The sequence below is a fragment of the Theobroma cacao genome, chromosome 1 (assembly GCF_053813885.1).
Source record: "Theobroma cacao isolate CCN51 chromosome 1, ASM5381388v1, whole genome shotgun sequence".
Classification (NCBI taxonomy): Eukaryota; Viridiplantae; Streptophyta; class Magnoliopsida; order Malvales; family Malvaceae; genus Theobroma; species Theobroma cacao.
Window position 1 is genome coordinate 167,194 of NC_142639.1, and position 12,364 is coordinate 179,557.

Below are 12,364 nucleotides of genomic sequence, written 5' to 3' on the forward strand. Positions count from 1 at the left end.
TTGGAACCTTGTGTTTAGAACCTTTAATTTAATTTCCCATTGCCATTGGGAAGCTCTGCTTCGATCTGGAGACCGGAGACTTGAGAGAGATGCTTATTGGACATGTGCAGTTACCTGTCTGGCGGCGTTGGCTACCTTTTTCTTATTCACACCACTTTATGTGTACTACTAGTTATCGATATTTATCACCAATCACTGGGCAGCACACTGTTCAGCTTGTAGTGATTCCTCTTGAGCAGGTTGGATTTCAAATTCAATAGATTTGCCACACAGTTCCATTTGAATATAGCCACTCAACTTCCATCTTCAAAACATTATACCAAAACCTCATTTTTGCTCCTCTAATGATGTCCAAAAACTACTGTAATTTGCACGAATAGATTCTCACAAATCAAATCAAACCATTCAACTTCTACACTAAATCAAGTTACAAGTGTGGAAAAATGTAATTATAAACAAGCACTGTTAATGTACATAAAAAAAGCCACTACCTAGCCAAAATATTTCTAACACATTAATATATTCCCCAGAATGCATTCAACAAATAATTTTTACACAACAGGGCTCTGTTAGCTTTGGCAGACAGACAACAGCCTTGTCACTGCCTGCATGCCAGTTTCCACCCCCATTGCGTTCATGCTCCTTGTACTGGGGCAGGCTTGACAAAGGAGAAGTCATCGTCATTTTTTCCTTCTACATGGTGGGTTTCACTTATTTCAGTTGCTTGCTCCTCATCATCCGCTCTTATTATCAAATTGGTTGATGGTGTGGGTGACAATGGCTCGGCTTCAAGATCAGACATGTCATGATCTTCATACGCATAAGAAGAACGAGTTGAGTGACCAGTAGTTTTGAATCGATGAAGTGTATGTCCAGTAGAATGGACAGTGGAAGCTGGGCTTGCAGTTCCACCCAGGGTTCTAGTGGGGGACCTTCCTGCCTTTCCACGCTTCCTTTTTGCAGCCATATGCCACTTCTTAAGGGCCTTGGATGTTTGCTCGTCAAAGATTGATTTTTTCATGTTGGAACCCATCTGCAAGTATCCAGCATTATAAGGATCACTCAAGTTAATTCTATCCATACTTGATAGTTCACACAAAAGAAAACAACAAAAGGATCTGATTATAGCACTTATTCATGAAGATTTGAAAACAAATTTCAGAAGCAAGTAAGTTTTAATCTACCCCCTCCATGTGCATACAGAATTAAGTAATTCCTAGAAAGCTGCTTTAATAAAGACATGGGAAGGAAAGGCACCTGAGTTACTAGGGCATATAGTGGAAGGGTGATGTAGCTGCACAAACATAGAGCTCCAACCCTGCAAAACCCAGATAAATTTGGAACAACAGTTTAAGGATTATTCTAACAAACAATCATATTTGTACTTAAGGTGCATAAATACCTAGTCATGAAAGACTGATGGAGTTTAACTTACCCTAAAGAAACTTTTATAATGGCAATCTTTAAATTACCATGAAAGCAAGAATCCAGCCCAAATGAATACTGCACAAGTAATTACAAAAACATTGCACCCATCTTTAAGATTAGAAATAATGAAAAAAGAAGATAAGAAAAGGTGGAGATGAAAGAGACTAAGAGAGGGACAGAGGTTGCAACTGGCAAAGTTAGTAGAGCTTTGTTAATTACCAAGATCCACAAAAAATAAGTTATCTGGAATGCGTTCTGCCAAAAGAAAAGAAAATAAATTAGGTGAATGCAAGTAGGAAAGGAACTTGAGCAGAAAATAAATGATCTGCTAAAACTTTGCACAGAATAGTTTAACAGGCAAAGAATGTCTATTACAATTCTGAATCAGACAGCTATTAGTGCAAGATAAAACTAGAGTGACAGACCTCTGATCAGTGTTCCTCACTTAAAATATTGTAGACTACTATGATAGAAATAGCTCAACGATAGAAACTGGCTCTCACCTCTCCTAAATATCAATCATTGCACTCAAAATTGATGAAATCCATAATGCAACTTCATGTAACACCACTTCTTCCCATTAGAATTGTATTTGTGCAAAAAATTTAAACTTTCTTCTGAATATTTGAATCAAGTTAAAATAAAGTTGCTTGCCCTGAATGCAAGCACCGTAAAGATCCAGCAAACATGTAAGTTACTGAGTGCTGGCACTTCATGCAACAATGCTGCAGGCTGGGACCCTACTCATGCCATATTTGCTTTAACCAAAGGACTCTCCAGTTAAGTTGAATCTACTATAAGGAAAATATAGACACCTTCAAGGTTAGCGTTTGTTATTTATTAAAATCTAGACCGCTCATACGTGAAGTAGGCAAGGAAGAATTCTTTTCCTAGTCTTTATTACAGTTTCTATGCACCTAAAGTTATGATTCCCAATGAAAACACTGAATGTAGAGAATAATGATTACCTGAAACAATGCAAAATGAATCAGATATAGAACTAATTGGGGTCGACCAAACCAAAAATATTTGTTTGAGCCTTGCACAAGAGGTATTCCCTGGACCACGGCGTGCCTTTCTGTAATTTCAAGAGCCATCTTTGTCAAAATGGCTTGAAGCTTTGTCCCAACAGCTAAGATTATCTGTTATCAGAGAAACAATTAGAACTTTGACATCTTCTACTATAGTTCTTAAGAAACTGTTATTAAGAAAGATTTCTTACAATCACAGGAATTATGGATGCCCAAAGTAATGCTTGCCACCCTGGAAAAGCATGCATTATATTAGCAAACAGAAGACAGCTTCTAAATCAGTTTGCAATTGCACAGTTTTATTCCGAAAAGGATCCCCTCAAGAAAAAGTGGCTCACCTTCAACGTTTAGCAGCAAGAAGATCACAAATGATGCCCACAACACTGGACTGCAAACAAGATAAATCTAGGTTCAGGCCATTAACAGCAAGGTATGCTATCATAACACAGGAATAAAAGAACGGGCACCTTACTCCAACAACGATCTTGAAGTCATCCTCTAATGATCTTTTGATATATTTTTGGAAGTCAAACTTACTTCCTGGAGCTAAATGAACCTACAAGACAAGTGTGAAATAGTTAGGAAGAAAAAGCCAAAGCAACAACAAATATTGTTGGCTTCACAATTAAAATTAACTCACAGTGATAAATCCATTCCTCAATGTCAAGTAGTCAACCCTCCCAACAGACCTGAAAAATTGTCGAAAGAAGCATCCCTGCAGTGAATGTCTAAGAAGTTCAGTATTGATATAGAAAAATAGCACATGGAAATATACACTAAAACCATGAAGAGAACAAATAAGTACTCGAAGCAAGTTCTCTCTCTCTCTCAAAATTAATTCAAGCAGCTTTATCTGCAGCAGAGTCAATCTAATTCTATCATAGTTTTCAATTTCTTTTTCCAATCTTTCTATTTTTTTCTTATTTTCTTCATTGACCATATTCCACTGCATTCATGAAGACAATCACACCCAAATTTTCATTTTTATTTATTAATTGGTGCAACATCTTCTTGCAAATGCAGTCATTTCTTATATGAAACAACCTTTTCCTTTTAATGGCACCTTTAGGCATCACCATGCAACAAAAACTTACAATGTAAAAGAAGAAAGGAATCCTAGTCCAAAAGCTGGTGTGGGCTTTCACAAAAGATGTCTCGTGAGTAAGCCTGAATCTGGAAGGATCTGCGAAAACAACCAGGCACCCAGGTTAGTTTTCAAGATGCAACAAGTAAAGTTGGGAATTAAGTTCAAGATTGACAATAGAAGCCTTATGTTCCTTATTGAAAATTATACCGTTTGAAAACTCATAGTCATGGGACAATGTTTCCTGCTCCCATACCTTCCAGCCGCGAATCTGTTCAAAGCAGCCTTTAGTTTTAAACAATATCCTTATCTTTGAGAATGCATCTACAAGAAAGCAGAGGATCAAATGCAACCGACACAAATAAGACAGAATTCAATTACCTTCAGTCTCCCAAGCATCATAGTAACAAAACTATATAAAACATGAAAAACTGCTAAGAAGAATATGAGGATGTGTAACTCGTGCAATCCTTCAGTAGATATAAGCGGTTCATGCCCCTGAAGAGAAGAAACAATTAGTTACAGTTTCAGGAAGACAGAAATTTATGTTTCAACTCATACTACGATCAAAAGCAAATCAGAACGTTCCTTCAAAAAAGACCAAAGAAGTGAGTAGGAAGATTAATCCAGATATGTAAAGAAGACAAGCCACTGTATTTTGTAATGTGAAGTGAGGTAGCAAGATTAATCCAGAATGTACTTCATGAATCTAAAGGGAGTTTAAGGCTTTTGTTTTCAATTACAAAATGGCATCTCATAAACTGTAAATGATCAAACAAGTTCCACTACCAAGATCAAATAATATGACAAAAAAGTTTTTAGAGTCAAATTAAAGAGTCCTAGATTTTGAAATCAATTCTTGTGTAAACCAGTATTTCAATGCATCGACTCCACATAGACATCAATATACGTTGGACGTGGGCTCACCTCCTTGCATTTACGAGCAGTTGAAACAGCAGCCAAAAATCTACGCTCAAACCACAAGAGTCTTCGACGGTGTTCTTCTTCACTGCTGGTAGAGGTGTCCTGCTCACTATCAGCTTTGCAAGGCAACATAGTATTGGCAACGTTTGTAGGGATACAGATTCTAGCAATATAGCTCTGGCCGAAAGTGAGGAGCAGCGAAATAAAACCCAGAACCATCAGCTCTGCAATAATCATGGCGAAAGGTCAATTTTTGGAATTGACAATTGATGGTCTTTCACAGAACCATAAAAGCAGGGGTGGAAAAATGATAATTAGTCCAACAAGCAACTTCCAAAACCAGATTCTGGCAATCAAAAGTAGAACCAATAACGTGAGTGATCATAAGTTCTGGTCTTACCAGCTTTAACCTTGTCTAAGGCTTCGTACAGAGCTCTCTTGTGCCTTTCTGTGAACCACTGAATGCCACAAAAAGATTGTACTATCAGTATTAAAAAGCTAAACATGCTTGAACGAAACACTAACACAAAACTGTAACTTTCATTCTTTCCTTCCAGTAAATAGGGAAGCATTTGCAGAAAGAAAAAGAGGGATTCAACAAATCTTTAAATTTGGAGAAGAAAAAGGCATACTTTTTAATTTGATTGCTATTTTCTTTTTCCCACTGCAGGTGTAGAATTAATAGAAGTTGGGAAATAGCCCAGAAGAAAGGACAAGAGAGGTACAAGATTTGTTGACAAGGGAAGACAAAGTAGGAAACTGAACAAGTGAGGTAAAGAATGGAAGAAGAAAGCTCATCTACAGAAAAAGGAAAACTGCCGGAAACAGGATTTATGAAACAACAAGAAACGCGGAATTAAAGCAGGGAGAGAAGGTAAAAAGTGAGTAATAACGAAAATGAAAAAGGATTACCGTTCCAAGTTTGTGAAGAACCTTTTCCAAGAGAATGGAAATGATGATGATAACAGCACAAACCCCAGCCACCGCCCATGTAGGTGTCTGATAAAGTTTTCTCTCCCCTGAACTCTCGGTAGCCCCCATGACTACTCTTTCTCCCACCAGTAACCAACCGCACGCAAAGTACCATATCAACAACCGCATCCTTCACTATTTTCTTTCTTCTCTTTGTTGTTGTTCTTTTTCTGGGTTTAATCAGAAGCCAAGGAAATCCAAGACAGGGCAGAGAGAGTAGCGTGTGAAACTGCAAATGAAAGAGACGGAATTGAGAGTGGAATTGCAATGGAGACAAAATATCTTGATTTCCTGAAAGTTGTACAACTAGTAGTAGTAGTACGATTACTGATTAGATTAGCTGAATGGGGGACAATTTAACTCGTTGCTGTTGTAAAAGAAAGAGAGCGTGCATTAATTGAATGGAGAGAAAAGAGTAGAATTTGGAACAAAGAAAGAAGCTTCAAAGGATGCAGATGGCCTCCCTGGACCCCGACGCTGCCCCACCCCTGGAGTCGCCTCCAGCCCTCGACTATCAAATATCAAATACCAAATATGAGAATGAACACGTTTCCAACTTCCACCATAAACAAAATAAGTTAATCCAAATGGTATTAGTATCCTCTCTTGAGTCTTGACGTTATAACTTTGCCGAGGCCTACCCAGCCAGCCAGTATTAATTCTTGGCTTTTACTGCTTTTAGAGAGCGGTTTTCGTTAAAAAAAGAAAAAGAAAGAAGAGAAATTGAGGTGAGACAAAAGCAACAAGTAGACTTTGGGGGCCGTCAATTAATTAATTAATAATGTGAGCAGTGATTAGCGAAGGAGGCAAGCGCGTATGTCTGCTTTCCAGTTTTGAGCAAGAAGGAGACGGCCATTCTGGCACTAATTGAGGCTAATTTGGAAGTTTGTCCGATCTAGGCGCAAGTCAGCTTCGGCAGTATGTATGTCTATCCACAGTCAATTCAACCAAGCAAACGTGTTGTCCCTTTGGAATTTCCACGTTGGGTTCGGCAATTGGCACAATTAATTCATCCAATAACCTTTGACCCTCTGGTTACTCAATTCATAAACACCAAGCAAGCCACCTGACCTGAGATATTCAAAAGTTTCAGGTGGCTTTCCTGCGTGTTACTGCGTGGTTACTCAATTCATTTCCTTTCCTGCGTGTTAGTTACCCTTTCTCCTATTCTTCCTTTTCGCGTTGCGTTGCGTTTGCGTGTCGGTACATCCTTGAAGCATTCTTCTTTCTTTAATTATTAAACTAATATTCCAGAAGCAGATGCTTTGGAACCCTGATTTTTGCTAATTACTAGGAATTTCAATAAAAATAAAATTTTATATGTAATGTGTGCGCCTGTGTAAATACCAAACAGGTTGGTGGATGAAATTATTGCAATCTTAATTAATTTTCATGTATACAACTTACACTGCAAAGCTTCTTGTTTTATTCCAATTTCCAAATAAACTGTTATACTGTACATTCCGAACAGCATTCAACCTTCTACTTTACCATTTTTCATAGCCATAGTTTATTACTCAACCCTTGTACTTTTTCTTTTTTAAATAATTATACCACTCAGTCTCGGTCTCACCCTTCAACCCTATGAATTACGACACGTCATTTCCTTTTAAAACAAAAAGACTTGTTAGAGCCAACCCAAATCCAATTATGGGTTGGGTGTGAATCAGCATGTATAATATCTACATTACAGGGCTAAAGTTTCAACGCCATTGGTTTTTTAAACATTCTGTGAGTGGCGGGTTAGGTAACCTGGGCTAGGCTAGGCTGACTCCCCGCCTCCGCCTGGTTGCCATATCAGGCTCCATCGGGCATGCACTGCACCACATACAATTACATTACATTGTCCAATATACAATCATGCAGCGATTGAAATTTATTATCACTCTTTTCTATTTCTTGATATCTAAGTTTGACATTTTCAGGAAAATTATTTATCAAAGAATACTGCGTCTACAATTACATTTGACGTATGTATATAGCTTTTTCTTTTTCGTTGTCTAAGGTCTAAGCTTCAACTCCAAGGGAAAGGGAAACATCTCATCCCATAATGCCTCACCATTCAGTCACTTTGCTTGTTAGACGTGCAACCCCTTTAATGTCTGCCTTAATTACGAGTTATTATACAATTGACTTAGTCCCTTTTGCAATCAATTCATATTTTTCTTCATGCAATTACATCATCTTTTTCTAAAATAAAAGAAAAAAAAAGGTTGGTTTTATATATGGATTGTTTGACTTGTTATGGAAAATCAATTATAAAAGCTATGGGAAGGGCGTATGCTATTGGTCCCTAGGTTTCAGTCGAGTCGATTGAACTTGAATTGAATCTTTCAAGTGTGGGGTAATGAATGCATTGACCAACCCATGCAAATTAGAAATAGTCCTATATTTAATGTAAACTCTAATTTCAATGCGTACATGTGGATATATGTAAATTGTGGAATAAAGTAAGTCAATGCGTTCGGATACATATTCTTATTCAATCCCCGCCTAATTACCTTTAATTAATACAACAGGCATACTTAAACAACGGCAACCCTATAAACCAATGACTTTTCTAGCTATATATAACTATTTTATTCTCTAAACTTTACATATATTAATCAAAAGGGATTAGCATATACTAATTACTTTAAATTGAAATTGTCCTTTTATTAATTAATTAGCAATGCTGGATATGTCTCCCCCAATTGGACCTTCTGTCACGCACAATATTCAATAATTTAGCAAATATATAATTTTCCATGTAGTTAGTACAACAAGTGGTTGGATTGGAAACCTACATATATATATATATATATATGATGATGATGATGATGCTTAATTAATTTATTCCCCCATACATCTAATCCTAATCGAATCATTTAGGGCCTTTTGGATCTCGTGCTTTTCATTCTAATCTTAATTAATTTGAATTATTTTCTTCTTTTTTAACACACACACAGAGAGAGAGAGAGAGAGAGAGAGCTCATGGGCTGAGGTTTTAAATTTTGGTTAGTTATTGGGCTGGCAAAAAGGGAAGTAGTAAAGGAAACCCATTTCATTTTAAACAAAAAGGATGCAAAGGAAAACCCAACAGGGGTCCCACACAATTGGGTTTCAGTATTATGAATGAATAGCAGTCATCAAATTTCAGTGTGTCAAGGAAGAGGATAATTGGGTTAATCCGTGAAACTCATGCCTAAAAGATGAGCATTGTTTCCAGTTCATTCCTTTCGATGAAAAATCCTCCGAAGAAGCTCTTATCTGGTACGCCTTCGTTATTTGCTGACGCTCGACATTCTATCTGTGCACCAATTTGAGTTTCATTTGTTCATCTCATCTTACTCTCACAATTTCACTTGTACTTCACTCTGTATCTTCTTCTTTTTCATAGAATGATAAAAATTATCATTACTATGTGTCTATTTTGGGTTGGTTTGTTTGTTTTTCCTTTGGGGAGAATCTTGTATTCGTAGGTTTAGTTGATTCAGTGCATCTCCTTAGTCCTTGGCACTCCATGCTAGCTTTTGATTCTTTGCAAGTTTTGCTAAACGAATATGACTGCATGGGTTGTTGATAAATATAGCTTCTTGTTCTTCATTGAGGGCAGCAGAGCTATGTGTTATTGTGAACATTAGGCCTACTCAAGACACTCTAATCGCTCTTCCAATTCCATATCAAATGCCACTGAAACCCCACTTTCTGTCCGAGCAAGGTATGTAGTATGTAGGTATGTATATCATACTTAATTGTATATGCTAACTCCACTAACTTTCTGTATTTCCATTATTCAAATTGATATTCTTCTAAATGTTTTATTCATGTGGAATGTGGATGCTTCTCATGTTTTCCCTTCTTTGAATGTCAGTGCGGGTGCTGGAAGACCAACTAGTGCAACTGTCTTCATTGGTGGCTTAATTTCTTTTGGGGGGACTGCATCTTGGAACATTAGGCTGCATGTATGCCCCCCAGGTATATATAGCTTCATTATTATTATCTTACTATCTGGTGTTTACTGAGCATCTTTTACTGCATGTTCTGAGGTCTGTTTCTCTTAAATATTATTCTTCTGATTTATATCCAACTCTGCAAGGTTAGAGTTTTTGCACACTCTAATTTTACGAGGATAGCAAGAGTTAGTAATGTGCAACGTGTGTCTCTTCTCTTGGTGCTTTTTCCTTGTGACAACAGGCATATGGCTTTTGCAGTTGCAGCCTAAATGCAAGAGATATGTGTTTATTTGATATTTAATCCTTGCTGATCAGCAAGGCACTGGCTGGTGCTGACAAAAAGGAGTCGATGAAGAAACTACCAAAATTTATATAAGATAAAGAAAAAGCATTGGAGGTACCTTGTCTGTTTCTTTTTATATTGGGTCCATTTATCATCTGTTTCTTCCCTCTTTTTCCTGTCCTGCCCGCCTTCTCCCTAAGGAAAAATGCCCTATTAAGTATTACCCAGCTCTGCAACAAAGTAATACCTATGATCAAGATTGCAGTGTCCTATAGTCACCAAGCTAAAAAGTAAAGACCATTCACGTTGTATGTTTTAACCATGCCTAGTTCGTGCAGAAGACACTACGCATACATAAACTACGATTAAATGTGTTTGATTTGATTAGAGGAAGAAGGGAAGGAAGTATTCCAGCTTAGAATTACTTGGTATTTTAGGCAACTCTCATCTAGCATATATAAGGGTTAGGATTTAGCTGTGGCAACTGAAACAGTGTGTTTCTGTACATGGCTGTTGCCTGCCCCTGCCTCATTGTAATAGCAATGAAGTTTCTCGGTAGTGGTAGATTTGAAAAGTAGGATCTTCGATTTTCAGCATGATCATCTTAAGAGTCGAGATGTTTAAATTGTTAAGTGCATCAATATTTACATACAATCTCTGCTCACCTATTTTGGTTATATGGTGTTTTGACAACAGAAGACCCGCAAAATACTGACTGAGAAGATTGCACAGCTTAATTGTGCCATAGATGATGCTTCTGCTCAGCTGCATGAAGATGATCCATCAAATGGAGCCACTGTCAATCTAGAATAAGCTAAAGCTTCTATATAACAAAAAATTTGTTGAAATTTCAATGCGAATTATCACTTGTAACATGTGATTTAGACAAAAAATAAAGGTTTAAAGTTTGCTTTTCCATTTGAACCTTTTAGTGAGTCTATAATTTGAGATGATTGTGAAGAAGAATAGATACTTTAATTTGCAATGAACATGATAAAGTTTATTTCCTTCATCGGCCTAAAGCTTGGAGGTTCCTCTATTTGTTGGGGTGTTGCAGGCTGCAGAGGACATGCTGTCGTTAGTTTTGAGACTCGGACTCTTGAGAGACGCACGCTGACACTAGCGAATAGCCATGGTGAATTGATTATGCAAATATTAGATACTCCAAGAAGTAAGTTAAGGGCGTGTGCTTGGAACTGGAAGGGCCATATGTATGTGTGACTACTCTAGTTTTAATTTTGAGGAGAGGGAGTCTGCGCCTGAGCCCTAAAGCCGTAATGGGTGTGGCTGCATCATCTTGGAATGACACGTCACATGGGCAGTCTCATTCATAAGTAGTGATAAGCGACCTCACCTGACATGCTTTAATTAAGTAACAGTAGCACAGCTGAGTCAAGTTCAAATGTCAGCTTTTCCAATTGAATGGTACTAGTAGTAATTGAGGGGACAGCCAATGCGCGTCGGAGAAGATGAATGATTTCGTCGAGGGTGAATCAAACAGAAGTGATAGCCATTTCGAATTCGTCGGCTTTGCCAAGCGCATCGCATGGCCCATGCCATCACAATATCAGATAGCCCTGACCCTGAAAAACCTAGCGACATCAAATACACAAACCACACTGACTTTTATTTAAAATTTTTTTCTCTCTTTTGGGTTTAGCCAATGCCATTGAGGAGATGGGCATCTGTGGATGAGCGAAGAGAGTATGGAAGCTACCTGATTTCAATACTGAAATCCTAACAAAGTGTATGGGTCGTACCGTACGTCCTCCACTGCAGATTGCAATTCGGACCAGGAGGCGTTGCAGTAACATCACAACATGGTTACTTTGGTCTGTAAGAAAGTCATGGCAAGCAGGTATGAAAGGGGTAGAGCCAGAAGCTTGATGCAGGTCTTTCACCAAGCACAAATGCCGAGTTGCCATGAACTTACATATTCCAGTCAACAAGTAAGCAACTTTCATGTAGTTATTGAATAAATACAAGGAATGAGATGAAAATATTCAAAAACAAATAATATTTTTTTTGCTTTCAGAAAAGTATAGCCGATTGATGGAGCAGAGGACAATCAATAATTATATCCTGGGGTTAATCACGGCGTCAGTTAACCCTTGAGACAAAAGCTAAGTGGGACCATTTGTTATACTTTTTGATTATGTTATTAGAGGTGGGACCCCACAAACTTGTTGTCTCCTTTATTCGGTAAACATAATAATAATTAAAATGGGGCATCCCATTGAAAAAATGGAGAGATAATAATAATAATAATTCCATTGAAATGGGATTAATAGTTTTAACATTTATTTAATTAATTAGCAACGAATCTTTGTGTTTTGAAACGTAGATCAATGGCGGCGGAACTGACGAGGATGGTCTACACACATTAAACATTATAAATTTAGCCGTCGATTTTGAACATGGAAAATTCGTCAATTGGGAAGAGAAAGATGAAAGAATTACTACAAGTGGATCCATAAACATCGAACCGAAACAACAAGACAAATTAAGCCCCCAACATAGAATAGAATACCAAATCAATAACCCCTACGGCTATCAAGTGCATGTGCATGCGCATTCCAGATTTATCCTTACTGCCTGCCCACCGCAATAAATTAATGCTTTATTTACATGTCATTCCAATCAAAAGCAGTGACCAAATTATTATATGTATAATTTTTGGCTACTTACTTACAACACTAATTAATTG

At 37.5% G+C, this 12,364-nt stretch overlaps 1 protein-coding gene and 1 long non-coding RNA gene across 4 annotated transcripts; one reads left to right on the plus strand and one right to left on the minus strand.

The window, feature by feature from the left end:
* Positions 1-381: 381 nt before the first annotated feature.
* On the minus strand, positions 382-6,119 carry MLO10 (Seven transmembrane MLO family protein). Of its 2 annotated transcripts, none has more exons than XM_007046400.3 (16): positions 5,768-6,119; positions 5,380-5,668; positions 4,868-4,925; positions 4,471-4,691; positions 3,925-4,041; positions 3,754-3,814; positions 3,554-3,642; positions 3,100-3,174; positions 2,927-3,015; positions 2,798-2,847; positions 2,651-2,691; positions 2,397-2,570; positions 1,648-1,683; positions 1,436-1,503; positions 1,258-1,318; positions 382-1,033 (listed from the first exon to the last, which is right to left on the minus strand). In XM_007046400.3, exons 2-16 carry the CDS (start codon positions 5,566-5,568, stop codon positions 635-637), a joined length of 1,728 nt encoding a protein of 575 aa, XP_007046462.2. In that variant the 5' UTR covers positions 5,569-5,668; positions 5,768-6,119; the 3' UTR covers positions 382-634. The 2 variants fall into 2 exon arrangements, with proteins under 2 accessions (XP_007046462.2, XP_088661192.1); XM_088805066.1 differs by having other exon boundaries at positions 5,762-6,119.
* Positions 6,120-8,585: 2,466 nt separating this feature from the next.
* On the plus strand, positions 8,586-9,381 carry LOC148764401 (uncharacterized). Of its 2 annotated transcripts, none has more exons than XR_016025571.1 (3): positions 8,586-8,691; positions 9,038-9,139; positions 9,293-9,381. It is a non-coding gene; the product is annotated as an uncharacterized LOC148764401 (long non-coding RNA). The 2 variants fall into 2 exon arrangements; XR_016025572.1 differs by having other exon boundaries at positions 9,038-9,154; positions 9,293-9,368.
* The last annotated feature ends 2,983 nt before the right edge of the window (positions 9,382-12,364 follow it).

Coding starts and splice junctions, on each gene's coding strand:
- MLO10 (XM_007046400.3), bottom strand. CDS start 5,568: ATGCGGTTGTTGATATGGTACTTTGCGTGCGGTTGGTTACTGGTGGGA. Junction 4,692..4,867: donor CTTAGACAAGGTTAAAGCTG/GTAAGACCAGAA, acceptor TGATTATTGCAG/AGCTGATGGTTCTGGGTTTT. Junction 2,848..2,926: donor AAGATCGTTGTTGGAGTAAG/GTGCCCGTTCTT, acceptor TCTTGTTTGCAG/TCCAGTGTTGTGGGCATCAT.